The sequence below is a fragment of the Thamnophis elegans genome, chromosome 16, assembly GCF_009769535.1.
Source record: "Thamnophis elegans isolate rThaEle1 chromosome 16, rThaEle1.pri, whole genome shotgun sequence".
Classification (NCBI taxonomy): Eukaryota; Metazoa; Chordata; class Lepidosauria; order Squamata; family Colubridae; genus Thamnophis; species Thamnophis elegans.
In genome coordinates this window covers 6,221,753-6,248,035 of record NC_045556.1, presented here as the reverse complement: position 1 = coordinate 6,248,035, position 26,283 = coordinate 6,221,753, and the positions used below count along the sequence as shown (strand labels likewise).

The 26,283-nt window shown below is 47.2% G+C and overlaps 1 protein-coding gene across 5 annotated transcripts; it reads right to left on the bottom strand.

Annotated features, from left to right (window-relative positions):
- Positions 1–6,080: 6,080 nt before the first annotated feature.
- On the bottom strand, positions 6,081–17,461 carry LOC116519644 (ADP-dependent glucokinase-like). 5 transcript variants are annotated; one of them, XM_032233637.1, is made up of 9 exons: positions 17,296–17,461; positions 16,554–16,694; positions 15,353–15,654; positions 14,168–14,393; positions 11,567–11,629; positions 10,261–10,381; positions 9,443–9,639; positions 8,252–8,350; positions 6,081–6,954 (listed from the first exon to the last, which is right to left on the bottom strand). In XM_032233637.1, exons 3-9 carry the CDS (start codon positions 15,568–15,570, stop codon positions 6,403–6,405), a joined length of 1,476 nt encoding a protein of 491 aa, XP_032089528.1. In that variant the 5' UTR covers positions 15,571–15,654; positions 16,554–16,694; positions 17,296–17,461; the 3' UTR covers positions 6,081–6,402. The 5 variants fall into 5 exon arrangements, with proteins under 5 accessions (XP_032089528.1, XP_032089525.1, XP_032089529.1 ...); XM_032233634.1 differs by having other exon boundaries at positions 16,554–16,690; XM_032233638.1 differs by having other exon boundaries at positions 6,081–6,951; positions 16,554–16,690.
- Between the last annotated feature and the right edge of the window lie 8,822 nt (positions 17,462–26,283).

Below are 26,283 nucleotides of genomic sequence, written 5' to 3'. Positions count from 1 at the left end.
CTGAGGTCGGTAAAATGAGGACCCAGATTGCTGGGGGGCAATATGCTGACTCTGTTAACTGCTTATAGAGGGCTGTAAAGCTCTGTGAAGTGGTATATAAATCCATGTGCTGTTGCTATTGCCCTTCCTTCTTTCCTTCCTTCCATCCATCCATCCATCCATGATGTGCAGTTAGAATGCAGCATTGCAGTACCATTCTGCCCACTGCCAACAGTTCGATGCTGACCAGCTCAAGGTTGACTCAGCCTTCCATCCTTCCGAGGTGGGTAAAATGAGGACCCAGATTGTTGGGGGCCATAGGCTGGCTCTATAAACCGCTTAGAGGGGGCTATAAAAGCACTGCGAAGCGGTATATAAGCGTGCTATTGCTAGTGTGAGTTCTGGACTCGTCACCCAACTGTTCTGTTGAATGGCAACCAGAGGGATCTATTTGTATATTCTGCAAACAAATAACTTTGGGTAGAATCCATCTACTTTTGTATGACTTCTGTTTTTCCTGCCGCTTTTGAACCCCGTGGAAGCCCCTAAGAGGCGCAAATTTCATTTTCCTTCACCAATCCCTTGATGGTGGAATTTACTACTAGATGATATTCATAGTAGAGAAGTACGTATGTGCTCGCTTCGGCAGAACATATACTAAAATTGAGAAGTATGTGTATTGGATGAGTTAAGGATTTTTTTGTATAAATAAAAAATGTGATAAATTAACTAAAATCCCGTCTATATATTATTTTCCCCATGTTATTGAACTCACATACATACATACATATATACATACATACATAAACAGCTCTGTGTGTGGTGTGTGTGTGTATGTGTGTTCCAGCATAACTGTGGAACGCTTCAAGCAATTTCAAGCAAACTTGGTACACAGATGACTTAACTCTCTGGAAAAAAACACTGTGGGCGTAAGAAACCCCTAATACCTCTCAGGGTGTGTGTTCTGTTAAGATGCAGCCTGTTGTGCCTTTCAGTGGCTTCTCCCGTACTGCCGTAAAATGGCTTCTACTGTACAGTGCAGTGGAGTTGCCATGGTAATGGCTCCACAGTACTCCACAAGGGGGCTCCCTCTGGTATGGGGGAAAATCCAACATTAGAAACTATGTTTGATCCGGACATTTTCCCACTATAAATACCCGGAAAACGCCAGGTTATCAGCTAGTTGTGAATATAGTAAGGTCATTAGGCTAGTGCAGAACCAGAAGTAGCTGTGGGGCACGTGTGTGTATCACATCCTTTTTGTACACACAGTGTGATGGCATTTTAACAGAAGCATCAGCTCCTTTGGATGTCTCTATCCACACCTCTCTCGGAGAAATACTTAACGGCTGGAAAACAGCCAACAGAAATTACCCTTGGGAAATAAGTATATACACATTTGATCCAGCTGACGACACCCCTAAAACTAGTTACAACTCCTGAAGCAACCAAGAGAGTTCCCATACAGGTTACCTTGATCAAAGCTTTTCCTGGAAAATCTGGGCTACCTCTTTGAAGGGGACAGCAGAGACCAGACTGTCTTAAAAGGTAAAAAGGTTTCCCCTCGTACCTTTCTGAATTCCAGTATTTGAGGGGCTGACTCTGTAAACCGCTTAGAGAGGGCTGTAAAGCACTGTGAAGCAGGATGTAAGTCTAAATGCTATTGTGCTTCTCTATTTTGGTGAGAAGCAGCATCTCGTTCCCTTAGCTTTTGGGGGTATCCGTGAAGTATTAAAAAAAAAAAAAGAGGCCACTTTTATATATTAAATGCAAAACAACATTTATTGAAAACACAGTTGCACAGCATCATAAGATTTGTTTCACACCCATATATATATTATAGAGACCTCGTACATGATTAAAAAAATACTTATTTCATAGGAACTGTGCAGGCAGAATACTTTGGCAAGAAAAGTAATTCAAGACATCTCTTTAGAGAAGGCTTCTAATATGGTCCACTCAATCCCTGCTATCATTTATTGGAAAGAAGAAAGAAAGAAAAGAAGGAAGGAAGGAAGGAAGGAAGGAAGGAAGGAAGGAAGGAAGGAAGGAAGGAAGGAAGGAAGATGCAGTTTTCATATCACAGTTGAGTTTTTCAACTGTTATGTTTCACAACTGCCTGGCACCAAGAAAACGGATGCCAATGCTTTACCCCAGGGGTGGTCCAACCTTGGCAACTTTTAAGACCTGTGGACTTCAGCTCTCAGAATTCCCGAGCCACCTGCCTGGGGAATTCTGGGAGTTGAAGTCCACAGATCTTAAAATTTGCCAAGGTTGGACACCTCTGGTTTACCTACAGTCGTGGCCAAAATTGTGGAAACCTTTTGGGAAAAGTGTATTTTTGAGGTTTGATGGCTAATGACACCACTTTTGTTTTTGGAGTAGTACCATAATATTATACATCAATGGAAAGATAATTTAATCAAGAATGTAATGCAACAAAGTTTGTTCAATTATCTGTATTCTATGGAAAGTTATAGCCAAATATAGCCAGCAATAAAATCAGAAGCAATCATTCAATCTTGGTTTCATATTATAACAGCTGCAGAACTAAAAGACTTGGTTCACTCCAGGGGAAGATGTCGTAAGGCCGTAATTCATGCTAAAGGTTACCCAACTAAGTATTAACTGACGTGGTGATAATTTTTGTATACCTCGTTTTTTCTACGTTTCACTTTTCTTCTTTGTAACTGCTATTCTAATAGCAAATCCTTCATAAACGTTACCGCATTACATTCTTGATTAAATTATCTTTCCATTGATATATAATTTTATGGTACTACTCCAGTGGTGGGTTGCCAATTTTTCTACTAGTGGTTCGGGCATGCTCGCGGGAACGCATGACACTTATGCGCAGAAGCATCCGGGCGGGTGGGCGGAGCCTTCCGCTGCTGCTACTACCGGTTCGGTCGAACCAGGAGCAACCCACCTTTGTACTACTCCCAAAAATAATGGTGTTATTAGCCATCAATCCTTAAAAATACTGTACGCTTTTCCCAAAAGGTTTCCACAACTTTGGCCACTACTGTATTTAATCTGCACCATTTAAATCACTCATTTGGACCTCCAGCCATCAACTCCCTGAGATTTTGGCTAATATGATTGCAATGAATTAATTTTGATTTGAATGAAAAACGATCGGGCTAATACTATCTACAAGGGAACCATAGGAAGCAGCCTCCGGGGATTCCGAAAAGCTCCCAAATCTGTAATTATAATTTCTCTAGGAGTCATCTTGAGCCATCGTAGCTCAATTCTCCCCTTCAAATGTATTTGGGCAACTACGGAATTTCTATCTCATGTGTCAGTTGGGAGTTTTAACTCCCCCCACACTTAAAGGAGGTGTGTAAATCTTCAGCTGGTGTTGCTTTAGTGCAGCGTTCACCAAACTTGGTAACTTTTAAGACTCCTAGACTTCAACTCCCAGAATTCCTCAGCCAGCACGGCTGGCTGTGGAATTCGTCTTAAAAGTTGACAATTTTTCGAAGCCTCTGCTCTACCGTGGTGGTGTTTCTCAGCCTTGCCAAGTTCCTCCGTCAGAATTCTAGGAACCGAAGTCTACCCACTTTGACCAACGTTGAGAAACAGAGTTCCAGTGGAATGGATAAGGAAAGCTATCAAGGAGCTACCAAAAATGGGCACTTTTAGTTTTAACAATTTGGGGTACAAACAAATACACTTTCAAAAGATCTCCAGTAAACTTAGCTACTCCAAAGTAGAAGGAATGCAGTGAAGCAGAAAGGCCACAGATGAGGAAATATTGTGAGCATGGACAGGATGGATGGGTAACTAGGATTCATGATCTAGCCAGGATGAGTGATTTAACTAGGATTAAATTGCTGAAACAAAAAGGCTCCCTCGGTTTGAACAAGATGAAACAGACGTGAAATCTAGAAGGAACTGAGACAAGGAGCGGAAGCGACAACCACGGAGTGTTTTTCCCCCCCATGTAGCCACCACATAGTGGCCCCCGTGGAATTAAAGCAGCGCATCGTTATAAGCAGCGCAGAATCCGTACAAGGAAGCTGCACATTTAACTGCCGCCATTTCTCTCATTTAAAAAAAAAAAACACCCCACCACATATTCAAGTTTTCTAAGTCTGCAGCTTCTGATTCCTCAATGCCCAGAGGTGGTTTCAGGAGTGAAATCTACTTATCTTCACTACTGGTTTGCAAATGTGAGCGCACGCACCACCTCCGCGCATGCGCAGAGCGTCAAAAACGGATGTGATGACGTTTGGGTGGGTGGGCGGAGCCTGCTACTGAGCGCGCCTGCAAAGGTTAGAAGAACAGCGGGGAGGGGGGAATCCGCTGTGCCACGCGATTTAGATTAGTTCAAAAGCAAGAAATCCTGCTTCCTAGCTAATCTGAATCTCATGTCACAGCTGATCCGTCAGAAATACCGGTCCAAGCATTTTTTTTTACTACCAGTTTGGGCGAACTGGTCCGAACCGGTAGCATTTCACCACTTGTTGGTATTCAGCCGATTTTCACAAATTCAGGCGCGGACAGTAGTGGGATTCAAATAATTTAACAACCGGTTCTCTGCCCTAATGATTTCTTCCAACAACCAGTTCACCAAACTGCTCAGAAACTTAACAACTGGTTCTCCCGAAGTGGTGTGAACTGGCTGAATCCCACCACTGGGCATGGAGCAGTAGCGGCGGCTGTGGGAGGCTCCGCCCACCTGCCCCAACGTAATGCACAAGGGCTGGGCACGCGCAGGTGTGCTCACATTTGTGAACTGGTAAGGGAAGGGAAGCGAATCCCACTGTTGCCAACGCCACTGTTCCGGCGGTCACTCTTCCAACTGGACTTCGAGCAGAAGCCCACCCAAAGCGCTCCCATTTCCATGGGAGTTCTCGCACCTTCAGTTGGGCCAAGAAAACGGCACCTTGGAAATGACAAGTACAAAACAACACACACACACACACACACACACACACACACACACACACACGATGCAAGCCATATCATGGGGCTTTCCGGAGGAAAAGATGGGGGCAATTTCTTAGAACTGGATCCAAAGAAGCGTTTGAAGTGAACACCTTGAAACTGGAGCACTGGAAGCCAGAAGAGAGCAGTTGGCCGATGCGTACGACAGAACCCGGAGGAGCAGCCTGGCGACGGCGCATGTGCCCACAAAGAGGGCTCTGCCTACCACCTCTGGCATGTGTGCCATAGGTTGGCCATCACGGATCAATCCCTCCGTCACTTTTTATGAGCCTAAAAGGAAAACGTTTCCCTTGCCTATTAATGCGAAGGTGCCCCGTTGGAATTAGGAGAAATTAAAGTAAATATGTTGGTCTTCCAAAGAAGCAGAAGGTTGGGTCTTCTTCCTATGTCAGAAATGTGAAGAAATAAAAGAGATGTGTAGGTATGCTGGTCTTGTTGTATTCGGGTCTTTTCCCGTGTAAGATTGAGATTGTCTTGGCAACGTTTCGGCGAGGTCTCACTCACCATCTTCAGTCTGGGTTTGGAGCTTAAAGCGTGGTCAGAGCTGCCGTCTTTCTATAAATCTTGGTGGGGGTGTGTGGAGTGCTGGCTTTGTTTCTTAAGACAGCCTTCAACACTGACCCAAAAATAGCCAACATCTTAAGAAACCCCAAAGACAAGATCCAGCTAGAAAACCAAGGAGTCTACAAAATACCATGCAAAATCTGCCCTGCAACATACATGGGACAAACGAACAGGAGAATAAATGCACGCAATGCAGAACACAAGAACGCAGTAAGAAAAAGAGAAAAAACGTCCTCCCTTTTTCCAGCACCTTGAAGCTACAGGACATGAAATTAATTTTGAAGGAACCAAATTAAATCTCCAAAACTGAACACTTCAACAAGAGAATAATTATGGAAGCTATCGAAACAGAGAAACACCCCCACAACATGAATAAACGTGACGATAACTCCCGCCTACCAGACATCTGGAAACCAGCCCTAGTCAACAAACGAGCCCCACCCACCACCTAGGCCGTTACAACACAAAACAACAACGGACACACAGCCAGCACCAATCAGCACCAATCTACCAATCATGATACAACCACACAGCCAATCAATCCACTTACTGAAACAAAGCCAGCACTCCACACCCACCCACCAAGATTTATAGAAAGATGGCAGCTCCGACCACGCTTTAAGCCGAAAACACCAGCCTGAAGATGGCGAGTCTTTTTAGAAATCATAGCAAATTAAATGGACTTAATCAAAAATAAATAGAGCGCTTTGCTTTCTCGCTGCAGCTCCTTCAGATGAACCTTCCTCCCTGACCGTTGCGTTGCAAACATTCCTATGGCAATAAATCCAAGTTCTGGATCGCATTTATTGTTCCCCTCTTCCCAGCTCTGGTTCCTGGTCCCATCTGATGTCCAGTCTGTAACCTGCTTGGTCCGAATTTTGGAGCGATCTCTTTATTCAGTGCTTAGTGAGGATAGACTTCGGAATACATGAGTCCTTCGGCAGAGATGGCGTCTCCGAGGCCCACAGTCCGCAGGGGGCTTTTACACACCAGCACCGGGGTGTAATGGAAGGAGATGCCATTCCGGCGCCACACTGATATGGGCTCCTTTGGGTTTAAGGAGACTCTGGAGGCCCCGTCCGTCTTGGAAGTGGCAAACTCCAGTGGTGCCTTCAGGAAGACTTTGTCGGCGTCAATGATCTGGGTGGCACAAGCTTGGGTCCCCGCCACCCTGGCTCCGGCAGCCACCGCCGCCACCTGGTTGGCCCAATACCCATCCACGGTAACCAGGAGGTGGTAGGCCAAAGTATGGAAGTGGATCGGGTTAAGTCCCGAAGCCTTGGCTGAAGTCCTCCCGTGTTCTTTCAAGATCCAGAAAAGGATGTCGCTGACCACGGCCACGTCGGGGACGCCGTTCCAGGAGGCCAACGAGGAGTGAGGTCCCGAGGCTGCCTGGGTGAGGAAGAGCAGCTCTTGCTCGTTCAAACCGATGGAGCTCACGAGAGGGAAGATCTGCTAACAGAGAGACCAAGCGATAGGTTGGCAACGATAGGAGGTCCAACTTCTAAAGATTGAGGCGGGAGGGGGGGGTGTCCAACCTTGGACTTCAGCTTCCAGAATTCGTGCATGGCTGGGCGAGGAATTCTGGAAGTCCACAAGTCTTAAAAAGTGTCCAAGGTGGGAAAACCCCTGGATTAAGGCATACAATATACTGGAAATTAAAGCATAGCTTTGGATCAAGCATGTCAAAAGTCAGCTGGATATCCTTACCAATAGAATAGAATAGAATAACAGAGTTGGAAGGAGACTTGGAGGTCTTCTAGTCCAACCCCCTGCCTAGGCAGGAAACCTTCTACCAATTCAGACAAATGGATATCCAACATAAAGACTTCCAGTGTTGGAGCATTCGCAACTTCTGGAGGCAAATTGTTCCACTGATTAATTGTTCTGACTGTCAGGAAGTTTCTCCTTAGTTGCTTCTCTCCTTGATTAGTTTCCACCCATTGCTTCTTCTCCTGCCTTCAGGGGCTTTGGAGACTAGCTTGACACCCTCTTCTTTGGGGCAACCCCTGAGATATTGGAAGACTGCTATCATGTCTCCCCTGGTCCTTCTTTTATTAAACTATACCTTCCCAGTTCCTGCAACTGTTCTTCCTATGTTTTAGCCTCCAGTTCCTTAATCCTCTTTGTTGCTCTTCTCTGCACTCTTTCTAGAGTCTCCACATCTTTTTTACACCGTGGTGACCAAAACTGGATGCAGTATTCCAAGTGGGGCCTTACCAACGCCTTATAAAGTAGTATTAACACTTCACGTGATCTTGATTCTCTCCCTCTGTTTATGCAGCCTAGAACTGTGTTGGCTTTTTTGGCAGCTGCTGCACATGGCTGGCTCCTATTTAAATGGTTGCCCACTAGGACTCCAAGATCCCCTCTCACAGTTACCACCTATACTGTAGCTGTGCATTTCATTTTTCTTGCCTAACTGTAGAACCTTACTTTTTTCCGCATTGAATTTCATTTTGTTAGATAGCGCCCAATGTTCAAATAATAATTGACTCATAATAAATAATTGACTTTGGGCCCATGGGGTCTGTGGCGACCTGCCTTTTGGTACTGTACGCCTGCATCTCGACCTACGACCATGCGGGTTCCTGACTCATCATATATAAAATAGGCAGGTCGTAATCTCCAACCAAGGTCTTCCCTCCCCGTGAAACAATTTAACTCTGTCTACCGCATCCCAGTTATTTAAATTCATCTCACATCTTCCGTATCGTCTGAAGGTGAGAAGAGACCCCACCATTGTGATTACCTGGTGAATTATGTCTCTCATGAGGTCTGGATCGGTCATACCGGCTAATTCCAGATGGATCGGGACGTCGGTGGGAATGTCAGAAATGGAAGTTACGGCCTGCAGAAACACACACATACACACACCAAACAATTCAGATCAGGAGAAACCAAAGGCATGTGGGAAGACAGCAGAGGGGGGAAACCATCAAATGGGGTGAGCTTCTTTCTGACTGAATGGCTCTTGTGTCAATGAGTGGCTGGGAAACATTCAAACGTATCTCCTTACAGAGCAAAAGAAAAGGTTGGATTCATCTTCCTAGACCAGGGGTTGCCAACCTGTGGCTCTGGAGCCGCATGTGGCTCTTTCATCCTTTGCTGAGGCTCCCTGTCGCTGGTCGGCTCCACAATTGATAGGGCTTTTGGTTAGGACAGGTGGAGGAAAAAGGACGCTGCGCTAGGAGGAGACTCTATGGTGGGGGGAACCGGACTTCTGGTCAGCAGAGGAAAAAGGACGCCACGCTAGGAGGAGACTCTATGGTGGGGAAAACAGACTTCCGGTCGGCAGAGGAAAAAGGATGCCATGCTAGGAAGAGACTCCATGGTGGGAGAACCGGACTTCCGGTTCGCTCCAGAACTGAACGGGGGGCTTCCGGTTACGACCTTTGTGGCTCTTTGAGTGTTTAAGGTTGCCGACCTCTGTCCTAGACCATCATGCTGGATTCCCACTCCCATCATCTTCAGCATGGCAGTCAGGAGATGCGCCAAACTGGAAGATAATGGATTGGACCAGGAGTCGGCAGGCTTTATCCATAAAGGACCAGATCCTGTCCTTCCTCCATCTTTACGGGCATGGCTGACAGATCCCTGGGCCAAGGAGCATGGCAGCCATTGGACAGCATTGGTGCACCAGCGAGGAGGCAGCTGAGAGGCCCAGGATGCTCCATCCTGGCTCTCCCCTCACCTTAGGAGCTTGCTTGAGGCTCAGCCTTGTACCATCTGCTATCGGCCCAAATATTCCAACTCGTGGACCATATAAAAACCGGATGGGCGACATTTGGCCTGCAAGCCCATCATTTGCCAATCTCTGGACTGCAGCATGTATCACTCCCAGCACCCTGACGATAAAAGCTACATCTGAAGTCCTTTTTAAGTAACCAAATATTTACGGGGAAATTTTGGAAAGAGAAAGGCAAAGCACTTCGGATCTCACCTCTCGGAGCCTCCTCTGGCGTAGCTCTCTGGTCTGACCTTCCATCATATGGAAGCCCGAAAGCACCACCAGATCTGGCTGAAATTCCTCCAGGCTGGATACAAAGACTTCTAGCATGTTCATGGCCCCGTTGGACAGGTCGTGGGAGAAGATGAATCGGTTGGCGTTGGGGGCTCTCAGCTCTCCCCATTCTTCACCTGATGAGCACATTCCCCACCCCCCAAGACAAAAAGCCCACATTACACAGAATCTTTGCATTCGCGACTCTGTAAACCCCTTAGAGAGGGCTGTAAAGCACTGTAAAGTGGTATATAACTCTAAACGCTTTTGCTATTGATATAATCAATCTGTGATGTGATGACCAAACCTGAACCCAAGATCTAATGGTTAAGCAGTGGATTCGTGATGGTGTCCTGGTTACAACCAGGGTTGTTCATTGGACACATCCGTGCTGTGTTCCTCAACCTTGGTGACCGTTAAAACCTGGCTGTTCCGGCAGGCCTGGGGCTGTTGACCTTAGTGTTAAGGTCCAGCCCCGCTTAGAACATATGTGTGTTGTGAACTTTAAACTATTTTTTACTTATTTTGCTTTTCTTTTTTCTTCTTTCGTTGTAAGCCGCCCGGAGTCCCCCAGGATTGGGCGGCCTATAAATTTAATAAATGAAATGAAATGAAATGACTTGAAGACATGTGGACTTGAAGCTGAGTGCTTAAGTCTTCACGTAGCCAAGGTAGTTAGTAATTATAATACATTAATAATGATACTCCTTTACGCTGTTCCACCAATGACCTTTTTTGGATCTTCAACAAGCACACACCTGCTTGGTATTCCAAAATAAGATGATATTCATCTAATTCTTGCAGTGATTCCGGAGGGACCATTACGTTCTCGTCAAGCAATTCGTGAAGCTTGGGCCCAATTGGGCCACAAAGTAGAACCTACAAGAAAAACAGAACGGCAATAACTTCCCGCAAACTTAACTGCATTCTTTTCGGATTTCCCCATTTTGATCCTGGTCATTTAGAGGCGATGGGCATGCTGGCAAAAACATTACCCTATTGATGAATTAAAAACAGGACCTAAAAATCCATCACGCATGTCTGCAGAGCTACATTTCTTTTTTCGGGGTTCTGTTGCTGAAGATCTAAATTTGGTGAGCAGACGGATGTCACTGTGCCTGTATTATCGTAATACAGAGAGGTATTACGATAGTACAGACACTACAATAATACAGGTAAATTATATCGTGTTTCCCTGAAAATAAGACAGGCTCTTATTTTCGTTTGACCAACGAAAGAAATAAGCACTTGGCCTTATCTTCGTGGAGGCCTTATTATTTTTGTGGTGCAGGAGGTGGCGAGCGTGGTCACCTCATGGCTGCTGCTGCGTTGCAATATTTTCGGGCAGGGCTTATTTTAGCGCATGCGCTCAAAAGTCCGATTGGGCTTATCATCTGGGGAGGACTTATTTTCAGGGAAACTGTTGTGGCCCAGCAGGAGCCGTTGGAGCTGCCACCAGACTCCGACAGCGAGGGGCCCTATGAGTCGGCCCTGGAGGATGTGGAGGAGCCGGGACAGGGTTCCGACTCCGAGCAGGGCGCAGAGAGACTGGTTGGCCACCAGGTGGCGCCTGAGCCTTGGACCAGTGGGGAGGAGACAAGGGAGAGTGATCCAGAAACCAGCAGTGAGTTGTTCCTGGATGCACGCCATCAAAGAGCTACTCGGGCGTCAAGAACAATTACACAAGTACTGGAGGTAATTGCGCTCAGCTGGTGGTCATTAGGCTCCTCTCCAGACTATAAAAAAGACTGCTTGTGACACGCCCTTCTTGCAGAAGTCAACTCATTGACTAAAGAGAACGTAACTAACTTGGCAGGCCTGGATTGCTGCCAAGGTTTGTCTGAATTGCTGCCAAGGTTTGTCGGACTTGCTGCCAAGGTCCTTATCTGTTTGTTTGCTTGGCTTTCAGCCACTGAGATTCTGGTCTTGCTATTAAAGGACATTCTAATTAAGCTTGTCTCGGCTTTCGTTACTGGACGGAGGAGGGGGTCAGAACAGAAACAGGGTAGAAAAAACCAGTGGGACAATACAGTGTACAGTTACAGGCAAAAGAACAAAGTTTACCTTTAAGTCTGGATGAGATGCGATTTTCTGGCCAATGAGAGCAGCATTTCCTCCAACATACAACTGCAAGAGAGTAAGAAGTCACTGAACCTCCCTCTCCAGTGAGGGGGCATGGTTAAGTCTTTGGCCAGTACCATCAGACAGGGAGATAGGTGGCATTTTAAAAACTGACCAATTACATGCAAGTATAAGGGTTCACCAGTCATTTCCCAGTTCTGCAGATATCTGCGCAGGAAATTTTACAAGGGCACAAAATTGAAGATGCAAATCTAGACAGCAGACTAAAAAGCAGAGACATCCCCCTGCCAACAAAATTGCATCTAGTCAAGGCGACGGTTTTCCCGTTGCAATGGATGGCTGTGAAAGTTGGACCATAAGAAAGGCTGAGCGCCAAAGAATGGAGGCCTTTGAACTCTGGTGCTGGAGAAGACTCCTGTGAGTCCCTTGGACTGCAAGGCCATCCAACCGGTCAGTCCTAGAGGAGATCAACCCTGACTGCTCTTTAGAAAGCCAGATCCTGAAAAGGAAACTCAAATACTTTGGCCACCTAAGGAGAAGAAAGGACTCCCTGGAGAAGAGCCTCATGCTGGGAAAGATTGAGGGCAAAAGAAGAAGGGGACGGCAGAGAAGGAGGTGGCTGGATGGACTCACTGAAGCAGCCGGCGTGAGCTTAAATGGACTCCAGAGGATGGTAGGGGACAGGAAGGCCTGGAGGAACATTGTCCATGGCTTTGCAATGGGTCGGACATGAGAGTGGGGGAGGAGGATAGTGAGAACAGGCAGGATTGTTTGCTAAGTTCTCCTGATTATGAATTCTCAGTTCCTGGATATATCTCTTTATTCAAGCTTTCTGTTTCTTGACATATTTGCTGACTCTTGCAGCTATTTTCAGTTCTTCGTTGCTTTCAGTTTTATTTTAGCTGTCTCATCCGCTGGGCATATTCATTCGATGAAGAACAGAATGCAAACTCAATTTTAAAGAAAAAGGCAACTAATCTCGACAAGCAAACACTCCCACTGCCCAGAGAGGGCCAGTAGTTTTGCCTACTTCCAGAAACACATTCTGGATCAGCATCAGATATCATCTAATTCCAGTCTGCTATTAAACACCCCCCCCCCCCCAAATAAGTACAAATGAGATAACTGTGTGCTTGTTTGTATAGAACCGGGGAAAACGGACGTACAAATAAGAGTTCCTTTAACCTCGTGCAAAAGCCCTCCAACCTCTCAAAGGTCTCGTAAACGCAAGCGTGATAAAATGAAGAATTTTAAACGCCTGACCCAAATTCAAAGTGAGATTGAGCAATGATAAAATAAGCTGTCAACTCACAGTGGATTTAGAGCTGCCTGTGCATTTGGCAGCCGCCAAATAGCATGACTTTGCAGAAATTTACATACCAGTAACTGTAAATTTTAGGAGATTCACTATCGGCCTGAAATTATTGAAGAAACACTGGATTAAGGTAGCCTTGGAAAACTAGCATGCTCTGTAGCACCAGGATGGATAAAAATTGATGATTATAAATACATATATATTCAAAAAATCATATATATTTTTTTAAAACAAATTTTTTAAATTTTTATCAAATGTATTTTAGTAAAACGCTTTTGGAGTAAAAAAAATCTAACCAAAGATAGTTTTCTATTTAAGATACATCAATAATTTAGTTTATTCAACATGAAATAGAGCTTAGTTATGTACCATAAGGAGGCTGTATATTCTGCAATATTGGGACTGTCGGTGACTTGACAGTGGGTCAGAGGAGGGGCCACCGCGGGACGGAGATGATAGTCGCTCTTTAAAAATGATGAATTAAAGCGAGTTGATTTAAATCAAATCCACCCTGCTGGGCACTTTCACATTTTCATCCTTTAAACCAGCAGAACAATGGTTAAAGGTTTAATTTAAAAAGTTGATTTGCTGACACCAATTTCATCCTCACACATTTGAATAGATTGATGGATGGATAGGCTGTTCTGACCGAGGCTTCCCAAGAGCCTGAAGCAAACTCCTTGTCCCGACAAAAACCCCTTTTATTAATTAACTGTGAATTCTGTTCATTCACATCCAGCGAAGTCTTTCAAGGGAGGATTTACAGTCACAGACCTTATCTGGCTTGGAGAGCTGCCAGGCCGAGATCTGCAGAACTTGGCAATGAGTCTCGGAGAGTCACAAACTAATTAAGCGAACTAATTGTCTCCTGCAAACTCCCCTCCCCTTTCACTCCTCTTATTTGCTCTGGGAGGGGCCATTCATTGTCCACCTCTGGCCTTACTCCCAAGTCGACCTCTGTTCTTTAGCTCTTCCCTTCATCTGGCAGCTCTGCACATGCTCATACTGGGAACAGGCTCCAGCTGTTCTTCTGCCTCACTGATGTCTGACTCCGAAGGCAGCTGATATCTGGCATATGGCTCTGTCCCCCTCTCTGCCTCCGACACAGAGCCCTCCTCAGAGCCTTTCCCAGACTCCAGGACTGGCCCAGGTTCCTCCCCAACCTCCTCACTCTCCGAATCTGCTGGCATCTGCTCCACAGGCCACTGGCAGGCCACAACAGATACCCACTGAACCAGGTGGACTTCCTTGCCAAGGCAAGAGCTCACCTGTGCGCCAGGATAACTGGACGCCGTTTGCGCGATGCGGTGGAAGGCATCGGCGTCGTTGAAGAACCGTTCCGCAGCAGCCCCCTTCCCCATAAAATGGACGAAGGCTTCTTCCAGTTCAGCAGCGGAACGCAAGACCGAATGGTCTTTCCCAACCTCACCGCGGAAGCCGAGGGCCTGCAGCAGCTTCACCCCGGAGAGCACCACATCCACACAGGCATTGACCCTGAAGAAAAAGGGAGAAGGGGTCATCTCGGGCCAAGGCTCCGGACAAAACCCTCCCATTCGTTGATGAAATTTCATCAATGGTTAGAGAACAAAAAGGGAAACTTGAAAAAAAAGGAGATTAAAGAAGAATAGAAAACATTTTAAGATAGAGGTATAAATAAGATGATGTTAGTATGAAGAGGAGCTTTAATGCTATTATATTTTTATTAGAAGATACGTTAAGAGGAAAATGAGGAGGTTAATGATGTTCAATTGCTTAATATACTATAGTTTTAAGATTAGAAAAATTAATATTGATGTGTATTTGTATTTGTATTTTGTATTTTATTATTTGTATGCTGCCCTTCTCCGGGAGGACTCAGGGCGGCGAACAATTCAAGGGGGAAAAAAAGGGGGAACATAAAAGACAAAATACAAATAATAAAAGTAGACAACAGTCGCACAACCATACATGTCGAGAGGGGAGGGAACTCATCACCCCCAGGCCTGCCAGCAAAGCCAGGTTTTGACGGCTTTTCGGAAGGCCTGGAGAGAGGTGAGGGTCCGAATCCCTGCAGGGAGTTCATTCCAGAGGGCCAGAGCTGCCACAGAGAACCATGTGAATGGTTATAAATGCTGAAGGCTGTTGCGCAGAGGTATTTGCACCCAGACAACACACTGTTTAAGGAAAGACAGAGTGTTTATATGTTGAAAAATAAAAAACCTTTTATTAAGAAAAACCCTCCCATTCGCACGGCGTCTTCTGCCTTAGAATGGATGACAATTGTACTTTGGAAAAACGAAGACCAGGCCTCACACACACACACACCGAAAATTCCCCATGATGAAAATTCCCCATGATGACCTTGTGCCATAATTCCAACTCTTATGCTGATAACACAAAACCTCAAGAGCCGTTAAATTTGGGATGTTCTTCAACTCTACATCACCCCAAGGAATCGGTCGATCACTCCTTACCCCACAGCAACTCTGTTCCATTGCTTGGCCGGCCGGGTGATGACGGCATCCCAGGCCTCTGCCATGCTGCCTTCTGGGGACCCCAGGTCCCCCCGAAGTTGGTACAGGAAGGGCCCCGAGAGATGCTCCCACAGGAAATCCGGCCAAGCGGGATCCAGCCAGAAGACAGAGCCGGTGGCCAGGGCCAACACAGCCACACACAGGGCCTTGTGCCACATGGCGAAGCCTTGGACTCTACCGAGAGGCTGGCGGCGGTCGAAGCGGGTTCAGGGGTCACCATCCATCTGGGAACAGATCCCACTCTGAAGAGAAAGAAGAGGAAGCCAATAAGCGGAGTATCCGGCCTGCAGTTTTCTTGTGGCTCTTTGGCCAGCCACGCTTTCTATTATTCTACTATGCCTTTTCTATGGTGGGAAAATGGGAGGGAGGATAGTACGGAGTTTAGATGCTATGTAGCCATAACAACATTCTTTCTAGAAAGCCAAGGTCATCTTTTGTCTCTGCACCTCTGCACCTGACCGGAACTGGATGGGTGGAACTGCCAGCAGGGCAGTGGAAGATTGGACCATGGGATGGACTGGTGGATGTGGGGATGCGAGATCTTGAACTTTCAACTGGGGGGGGGGGGGAACCTGGAAGCTTTCAGATTCAGGTTTCCCCAGATGTGCCAACATGTCATAAATTGGAACTTTGAGCAATACTTTGCCTTGGACTCTGATTTATTTTTACGGTGGGTCATTTCCCCTTCTTAGGGGGAGAATTCCAGATGTTTCCGTTCTCAGTGGTGGCTCCGTTTGGTACTTTGGCAACTTGAAAACAAGAGAGAGAGGAATGGCAGGTGGAAGGGAGGGGTGGGAATTGCAAAAAGCAGAAGAAAAAATTCAAACAGCGATGACTACCAGCTTTGCAATGGCCTGTACGGGATTTAAAAGTAACTGGGTTTTATTATTTTTATTATACAGGTAGGCCGCGACTTACAATCCCCCCCAACGGAGCCCCAAATTTCTGTTGTTACGTGAGACGTTTGTTAAGTGAGTTTTGGCCCCTGTCACAGTTGTTAAGTGGATCACTGCAGCAACCTAGTTGTTAAGTGAATCCGGTTTTCTCCATTGACTTGGCTGGTCAGAAGGTCACCATAGATGACTGATGACCTTGGGGGGGACACAGCAAAGGTCGTAAGCACGAACCAGTTGCCAAGTACCTGATTTTGGATCACAAGATCCTGGGGGATGCTTCCAAGGTCATTAAGGTCCGAAGTCCCCTTTTCTCCAGTGCCGTCGTAACTTTGAACAGTCGCTAAATGAGTTGTAGGTCGAGGACTCCTTAGCTTTGGCGATCCTGCCTTACCAAAGAAACAGTTTGGCTTTGTGAATGAGTATTATTCACTTTTGAGGGCGGTGTGTGTGTGTGAGAGAGAGAGGTCTGTGGATGATGGGTTTTTTTAGTCCTTAAGCATCTGGATCGCGCCGCTGTCTGGAGGTCTCGCGGGTTGGGGATGATGGGAGAGGCAGAAGAGCCCATCTCCAGGGGAAAGAGGCTGTCATGGCTGGGGATAATGGGAGCTGCAGAAAGGGAAAGGGCTTGGGACGATGGGGGCTGTAGTCCAGGAAAGAAGGGCAAGCGGGCTGGGGATGATGGGAGGTGCAGTTGCATAAGTCCGGAAGTCGATAGGAAGAAAGGAAGGGGTTGAGATGCTGGGAGAAAAGGAAGGGAGCATGTTGGCTGGGGATGATGGGCGGCTGGGAACCATGCCCAAGCCCATCTGGGGAAGGCTAGGAGGAAGGGGGTGGGGATGATGGGCTCTGGAGTACTACTCGAGGTCCTACAGGGGATCCTGCCTCCCCCCCCCCTTCCACTGCCAAGCAGGAACCCCGGATTTCTGCCTCCCTCCCGCCGAGAGACCCGGGGAGGCCTGGCAGCAGGAGAGCCGCAGGGAGAGTTACCGTCCTGGGCCGCCTTCGGCTGGGGGCTCCGTCCTGCCGCCGCCACCACGTTCCACCGCGGGCGCCCGCTACGCCGTTTGCGTCCCTCTGCCGCGCCGCCCCGCGCCCGCCGCCGTAACTTTCAGTAGGGAATAAGCGGAGCTCCCTGCGGAAGCGGCGTAGCGCCGTCGGAAGGGGCGCCTCTCAAGGGCGCAGCGGCCTTTCCAGAATGCGGCAACGGAAGCGTAAAAGCCTTCGGGCGGAATATACCAACTTTCCGCAAAAACGTGGGGGGGGAATTGAAAACGACTAGGAAAGAATACGAATCGTACAATAAGCGGATGGGATAAAAGGAAGCCCAGCCTTTTTCGGAATAAACCATTGGGAAGCGGCGGGGGGGGGTAAACCATGAGACTATATAAAGGGCGAGACGGCGTGATGTAGGGCGGTTTTTATGATGTTTCTCCTCCTTCCCAGCTTGCATCGGTAACACAGATTTGGTCTGATGGCTCTCTCCGTCCAGAGAGGCGAGATTTAAAACGTGCATCCATCATGCCTTTGCTAACCTTGGCTCCCATTCAGCAAAGCGGTTCAGAATCAGCGAAATTTAGGAATAGAATAGAAGAACAGAGTTGGAAGGGACCTTGGAGGTCTTCTAGTCCAACCCCCTCCTTAGGCAGGAAACCCTATACCGGTCCAGACAAATGGCTATCCAACATCTTCTTAAAGACTTCCAGCGTTGGGGCATTCACAACTTCTGGAGGCAACTTCTGTTCCACTGATTAATTGTTCTAACTGTCAGGAAGTTTCTCCTTAGTTCTAAGTTGCTTCTCTCCTTGATTAGTTTCCACCCATTGCTTGTTGTTCTACCCTCAGGTGCCTTGGAGAATAGCTTGACTCCCTCTTCTTTGGGGCAACCCCTGAGATATTGGAAGACTGCTATCATGTCTCCCTTGGTCCTTCTTTTCATTAAACTAGACCTATCCAATTCCTGCAACCGTTCTTCATATGTTTTAGCCTCCAGTCCCCGAATCCTCTTTGTTGCTCTTCTCTTCAGAGCTGAAGAAGCTTCTTGGATGAGAAGCAAAATGTCTTCAAAGAAAAAACAGAAAGCCCCAATTGCCCTTTAAAAAAAAGAACTTTGGGGATTTGCAAGCGATTCTTACGCTAAATGCTCATAGCAGCCTTCCCACAGCCATGCCTTCAGAATTTGGGTGTTTGGCAACGCATGTATTTAAAACAGTTGCAGTATCCTGGAGTCATGTGATAGCCACTTTTATAGTTGAACAGAGTCAGAAGGGACCTTGTAGGTCATCTAGTCCAACCCCCCCCCCACCCAAGCAGGAGACCCTACCCCATTTCTAACTGATGGCAGTCCAGTCTCTTCTTCAAAGTCTCAAGTGATGAAGCTGCCACAACTTCCGAAGGCAACTTCTGTTCCATGGGCTGATAGTTCTCAGTGTCAGAAAAATTCCTCCTTATTTCCAGGGTGAATCTCTCCAGTTTCCATCCATTATTCCTTGTCTGGCATTCGGGTGCTTTGGAAAATAGCTTGACCCCCTTCCTCCTCTCTATAGCAGCCCCTCAAATATTGGAAGGCTGCTATCCTGTCTCCCCTGGTCCTTCTCTTCCCTAGACTAGCCAGACCCAGTTCCTGCAACCGTTCATCGTATGTTTTAGCCTCCAGTCCCCTCATCATCCTGGTTGCTCTTCTCTGCACTCTTTCTAGAGTCTCAACATCTTTTTTTATAGTGTGGTGATCAAAACTGGATGCAGTACTCCAGGTGTGGCCTTACTAGGGCTTTATAGAGTGGTACTAGTACCACACTTGATCTTGATTGTATCCCTCTGTTAATGCAACTGAGGATTGCATTGGCTTCTTTTGGCTGCCGCTGCACACTGCTGGCTCATATTTAGCTGGTTACCCACTAAGACTCCAGTCACAGTTGCTACACTTGCAACCTTTCCAACAAGAAAGTCAACGAGAAAAGCCTGATTTGAATTGAATTGAATTGAATTGAATTTATTGAATTTCTATGCCGCCCTTTTCCCCAAAGGGGACTCAGGGCGGCTCACAATCCAAGTCAAGGGGGGGGGGGTACAAATAAGGAATAAAAAAGACGAACAGAACAATACACAATTTAAAAGCACACAGCAACCATACCATTCGAGGGGGGACAAAAGCTCATTAGCCTGTCAGAACAGCCAGGTTTTAAGGGCTTTGTGGAAGGCCTGGAGGGTGGTGAGGGTTCGAATCTCCACGGGGAGTTCGTTCCAGAGGGTCGGAGCAGCCACAGAGAAGGCTCTCCTCCGGGTGGTCGCTAGTCGGCACTGGGCAGCGGATGGAATTCGGAGGAGGCCTAATCTGTGGAATCTGATTGGTCTATTGGAGCTGATTGGCAGCAGGCGGTCTCTCACTTAATGACTGCAGAATTCACTTAATGACTGCAGAATTCACTTAACAAATGTCGTCAAACCGGGTGCAACTCACTTAACAATCACCTCATTTAGCAACAGAAATTCTCAACTCCGTTACGGTCCTAGTTTAGAACTACCTGTATACGATAAGCATTCATGAAACAAATGGTGGCTTATAAACATCCACGTTACAATAAAAAGGGATTTTTTTCCCTTCCCCAGTCAGTAGAACTGTCTGTGGTCCAGTTGGAGGTTTTACATTTGCAAAGATCAACCGTTCTAAAAAAAAAAAAAGCTTCTCTTTTATTTGCAAATCCTTGCTTTTCGGTACTGCCTTTCTCCTTTCTCCTTTTGTGATATTCCCCCACCCCACCTACTTGGGGCTTGAATTGTTGTGTTTGTTCTTTAAAGCCGTAAAGAAAAATGAAGCGAAAAAGCACGTTAAGAAATATCCCCCTCCGTGCTTTTCATTAGCTGTTGGTTTCTCTTCCAGAACTCCCCTCCCGCCTTCTCCAGCCTTTGCAGCCTCCTGAAAAATCAAAGATATATATAACACCTGGGAAGGGAAATTGCCCTGGAGAAACCCTTAATAAAGCTCACAATCTTTTTTACTATAAGCTACGGTAAATTTCACTGAAGTGGCGAAGATGGAGAACCGAGCCCCCTGAAGAAGCAAAGCAGGCGTTTTATCCGGTGGCTGCAGAACACAACTCACTCATCCCATTCCTCGCATAACCGTTTGGTCCCCTTAGATACAGGTGACGGATCAGTGACAGGCAGCAGAGGCTTACCTATCCATCACCGCCAGAACGGGGAATTTACGGCCCTTGCGAAAATAAGGCTGGCTGGAAATTGCTCCGATCAGACCCATGGCTAAAAAAAAGGCAAGCTTTTTTTCTTACACCGGCAGTCAAGCGAAGTCTACCTGCAAATAGGAAGACCAGCACCGGTCAATCAATCAGAATAGAGAGTGGAGAAAGGGACCTTGGAGGTCTTCTAGTCCAGCGGTCATCAACTGGTGGCCCGCGAGAAAATTTTTGGTGGTCCACAGAAGGATTATTTGCATTTTTTTATATGGTGCTAAATCAGGGGTCCTGGAGCACCTGGGACGGATACGTGCAATGAATGTTTGTGCTGCTGGAGAGAGTCTCCCCCCTTCGGGGTCTTTTTGTGAGGGTCTGAGGCAGTGGTGGGATTCAAAATTGTTTACTACCAGTTCTTTGGCATGGCTTGGCAGGCGTGGCTTGGTGGACATGGCAGGGGAAGGATACTGTAAAAAATCCATTCCTTCTCACTCCAGGGGAAGGATATTGCAAAATCCCCATTCCCTCTCCATTCCAGGAGGAAGGATACTGCAAAATATCCATTCCCTACGTACTCCAGGGGAAGGATACTGCAAAATTCCCATTCCCTCCCCACTCCAGGGCAAGGATACTGCAAAATCCCCATTCCCTCCCCACTCCTGGGGAAGGATACTGCAAAATCCCCATTCCCTACCTACTCCAGGGGAAGGATACTGTAAAATCTCCATTCCCTCCCCACTCCAGGGGAAGGATACTACAAAATCTCCCTTCCCTCCCCACTCCTGGGGAAGGATACTGCAAAATCCCCATTCCCTCCCCACTCCAGGGGAAGGATACTGTAAAATCTCCATTCCCTCCCCACTCCAGGGGAAGGATACTACAAAATCTCCCCTCCCCACTCCTGGGGAAGGATACTGCAAAATCCCCATTCCCTCCCCATTCCAGGAGGAAGGATACTGCAAAATATCCATTCCCTACGTACTCCAGGGGAAGGATACTGCAAAATCCCCATTCCCTCCCGATCAGCTGGGACTTGGGAGGCAGAGAATAGGTGGGGGCGGGGCCAGCCAGAGATTTGCCAGTTCTCCGAACTACTCAAAATTTCCTGCCTTCGGATGCTTTGGAAAATAAGCCAAGCCCATCTTCTTTGTGGCGACCCCTCAAATATGGGAAGGCCCCTCAAATCATGTCACCCCCTGGTCCTTCTCTTCATTAAATTAGACATACCCAATTCTGGCAACCGTTCTTCTTCACACGTTTCGGCTGAATGACCACGCCGTTCGGTTTAACAACTGCAGTGATTCATTTCACCGTGGCCAAAAACAGGTGGCAGAATCAGGCGTGACTCACTCAACAACCGCCTCGCAAAGCCACAGAAGTCCTGGCTCTCCAGTTTTGGCCGTGAGCCAAGGAGTATCTGCATCGGTGCGCCTGACTTCCAGGAATTTCATGGCTGGCCTTGGCTGAGCAGCCAGAGGGAAAAAAACGGTGCCAGGGTTATTTTATTGGAGTTGCCAGATTAATTTTCACTTGTCACCTAAACAGGATACACAAGCCTCCTTTTGCAAATGGGCTGTCAGCTGCAAGGAAGAACTCTTTCCTTGACGCCCCGCTGGGCTGCTAATTATACCGCAAAGTGTTAATGGCAGAACACGTCCAACAGCTACAACTGTAAAACGCGTGACAGTTTCGCAGTCACTCACATTGTACTCGACAAGGTGCACTGTCTTTTTTTTTTTGTCAATGAATGCGATAACGTCGCTGAAGCCGCCTTGTCAATATTTGGAATTTAGGACTGAACTGGGAGCCACCGAGCTTCTCAGCCCGGAAATCGGAATCGCACCTGTTCCGGAAAGTTTGACTATCCCGACTGGTGATGGGCAATGAAGAAATCCTTCCAAACCTCCCTTCCTTCTTCCCTTCCTTCTTCCTTCCCTCCTTCCCACTTAACAATAGCACTTAGACTTATACACCACTTCACGGTGCTTTCCAGCCCTCTCTAAGGAGTTTACAGAGTCAGCCTCTTGCCCCCAACAATCCTCATTTTGCCAACCTCAGAAGGATAGAAGGCTGAGTCAACCTTGAGCCTGTCAGGATTGAACTGCTGGCAGTGGGCAGAATTAGCCTGCAATACTGCATTCTAATCACTGTGCCATCGCAATCCTCCCTCCCTCCTTCCTACTTACAATAGACTTTTATACCGCTTCCCAGTGCTTTACAGCCCTCCCTAAGCCAGTGGTGGGTTGCAGGCGGTACGCCCTGGTGCAGGCATACCGGAGCCAGCCCGGAGCACCGGATACTATTCCGTTACGGTGCTCCAGAGGGCCCGCCCAAGCTCCTTACCGGTTTTTTAAGTCTTCTGCGCTTCCCCGCATGTGCACGCCGCATACAGCGCCTGCACGACGCTCCGCTGAGCAACTGGAGTGTTGCAGAGGTGCTAAGACGCATGGGCGTGCTGCGTGCATCCATGTGGACGCCGTTGGGCCCGTTCCAACCATACCAATTGGAACAGGATCCACAACCCACCACTACTCTAAGTGGTTTACAAAGTCAGCCTTTCTTAATGAATGCGTTGACCTGTTGGGCTCGGCCAAATTCATTGGGAGAGTTTGTTTAATTCTCCTTATTCATGCCTGAGGAAGCTTAGGGGCTCAAGGAAGGGGTTTTCTGCCTGCATCAAACAATCAACGTATCGATGGCCTGTTTAGAACGTGGTTGGGAAGTCAATGGCCTTGGGAGAATCCAGGTTTTCAGACAGCAGGGCGCTCCTGCAGTGCGCTGGGCAAACACCAGAGGGCGCTCTGCCCTTTCCCTTTCCTGACTCCCTTTCTGGTATTCCCGACATGGCAAACCCTGTTTTCCTCGCAGATTTGATGGCCACGTTTCATATTTCATGGATTAGTAACGGCAGACAACAAGAAACGGGCGATCTCAAGCCGAAAGCAGGGACTGAAGGCTTCATCGTGAGGCGCCCGTAAATTGAAAGGGATGATGGTGAGGGATCCAGGAGGTGGCTAAAGTCTTTGGGATCCCAGGAGATGGGAAGGAAGAGGTGGTGGGATATAAGGAGGTCCTAGGTGGCTCTCTCAGCTTGCTTGTTTACTTGAAGACATTTCACAACCCAACTAGGTAACATCATCAGTGCTAGAAAGGAGAGGAGGAGGAGGAGGAGGGGAGAACCGTGGGGTCCCTGGTGCCCTCTGAGCTTGGTTGTTTTCCTGCAGATGTCCCTGCAGGACCCAACTAGGTAACATCTTCAGTGCCAGAAGGGGCTGAGATTTGCGGTTGAGGAAGAAGAAGACGGTGAGGGCCTTGGTGGTCTCCGAGCTTGGCTGTTTTCTTCAAGACGTTTCATCACCCAACTAAGTGACACCATCAGTACTAGAAAGGAAAGGAGGAGCAGGAGGAAGAGGAGGAAGACTGTGAGGTTCTTGGTAGTCTTGGCTGCTTTCCTGCAGACATTTCTCTACCCCACTAAGTGACATCATCAGTGCTATAAGGGGTTTGCTCTCACTTGATAGTCTAGTGCCTTGGTTCTCAACTTTTTCTGTACCCTTTATATGCCTTTTGTAGCCAGGGACTCAAGATTCAAATCGTAACAATTTTTTAAAGACTTCGTGGATCCCCAGTGATGACATTAATACCCACCCACCCCCGCCTCCAGGGGTCTAATGACTTAATGACTTGCCCCGTCAGTGTTGGTGAGAAAGTTCTTGGCGATTCCTTGATTAGGCTGTTGTTTAAAGTGAGTTTGTTTAGTGCAGTGTTTCTCAACCTTGGCAACTTGAAGATGTCCGGACTTCAACTCCCAGAATTCCCCAGCCAGCGAATGCTGGCTGGGGAATTCTGGGAGTTGAAGTCCGGACATCTTCAAGTTGCCAAGGTTGAAAAACACTGGTTTAGTGGGTTTTGGGGGGTTAGGGTATTGTTTATGTCTTGATTGTTCATCTGCTGTTCATCTTGATATTAATCTGTTCTGACCCCCCCCCTCGTCCCACACCAACACACTCCAAGCCAGAGAGAATTTATTACGAGAATTTATTAACAGACAGACAGGTCCTTGGCAGCAATCCAGCACAGATAAGCCGTGGCAGCAATCCAGCCTGCCAAGCTCACAATAATGTTCTCCGACATTAGTTCCTGCGTTGACTTCTGCAAAAGGGGCGTGTGCACAAGCATTCCTTTTATAGTCTGGAGAGGAGCCTAATGACCACCAGCTGAGTGCAATTACCTCCTGTACTTGCGCAACTGTTCCTGACCCCTATTAGCTCTCCAGTGCCAGGCATCCAGGAACAACTCACTGCTGACGTCCGGATCACTCTCCCTTGTCTCCTCCCTACTGGTCCAAGGATCAGGCGCCTCCTGGTGGCCAACCAGCCTCTCTGCGCCCTGCTCGGAGTCGGAACCCTGTCCAGGGTCCTCCACATCCTCCGGCGCCACAATTCACTTCCTTAAATGTATGCTATGTTGGCTGTTAGCTGACTATGTATTATTACTTCCTGTAGACATAATTTTACTGTAATTCAAGGGCACATCTTGGGGGATGTATTCAAAATCTAGCCGGTGGCTTAGCTAAAAGCTAAGGACTATAAAAAGGAATTTCCTGATGTCATTCGGGGTTCAGGCCTTTGTCTCTGGACCTGCGCAATAAACTATTCCTTCCCTGAAGAGCTGGCTTGTGTGTCCTGTTTTTTCCTACAACATTGTCGATTGTCTCTTTCGCCCAGTATGTAGATGTTGTTGATGTCTATATGCCTGTTGATGGCCAACTTGTGAGAGAGTGCCAAGCTCCCAAGAATTCTCTCATGTTTTTGGATTTGGCTTGGTCTGGGATGGCAGGATACCTTCTGAGAATGGTGGACATGACTGGACACGATGCATGGATAAAATGGTGAGCCAAAGGCCACTGTCTCCTTCTTGAATGTACCTTAAATGCAAATTCTAACGCTTACATTTTGATGCGCCGATGTTGATATTCAGAAACCCAAGATGAACGGAGGAAACAGCTGCATTCAATTTTGGTGGCCACCATGTAAAAAAAAGATGTGGAGACTCTAGAAAGAGTGCAGAGAAGAGCAACCAAGAGGATTAGGGGACTGGAGGCTGAAACATACGAAGAACGGTTGCAGGAACTGGGTATGTCTAGTCTTATGAAAAAAAAAGGACTAGGGGAGACATGATAGTCTTCCAATATCTCAGGGGTTGCTCCAAAGAAGAGGGAGTCAAGCTATTCTCCAAAGCACCTGAAGGCAGGACAAAAAGCAATGGGTGGAAACTAATCAAGGAGAGAAGCAACTTTGAAGTAAGGAGAAATTTCCTGCAGAAATTTCCTTGCTTCCAGAAGTTGTGAATGCTCCAACACTGGAAGTTTTTAAGAAGATGTTGGATAGCCATTTGTCTGAAGTGATGTAGGGTTTACTGTCTAGGCAGGGGGTTGGACTAGAAGACCTCCAAGGTCCCTTCCAACTCTGTTATTCTATTCTATTGTAAACTCAAATGGAATCACACATCTTTAATCTGTAGTTTATCTGGATTTTAGCCTGGCAGCGAACTCTTCAGTTGCTGGGCTAAGCATTGGTAAGCACACCTGAGTGTAAACTATTTTCTTTTAATTCATTCGTTCATTCTTCCATCACCTTCTTTTTTCAGTCTCAACTGGAATTTGAAAACACCTTGAAACGTTACTTTCCCTTGTCTCTCCTCCCCACACCCAGTGCCAGCCCCTTAAGAGAGGGGGTAAGGATCAATGGGGGCCCTTTGACAGCCCTGATTAATTAAAACCCACCGG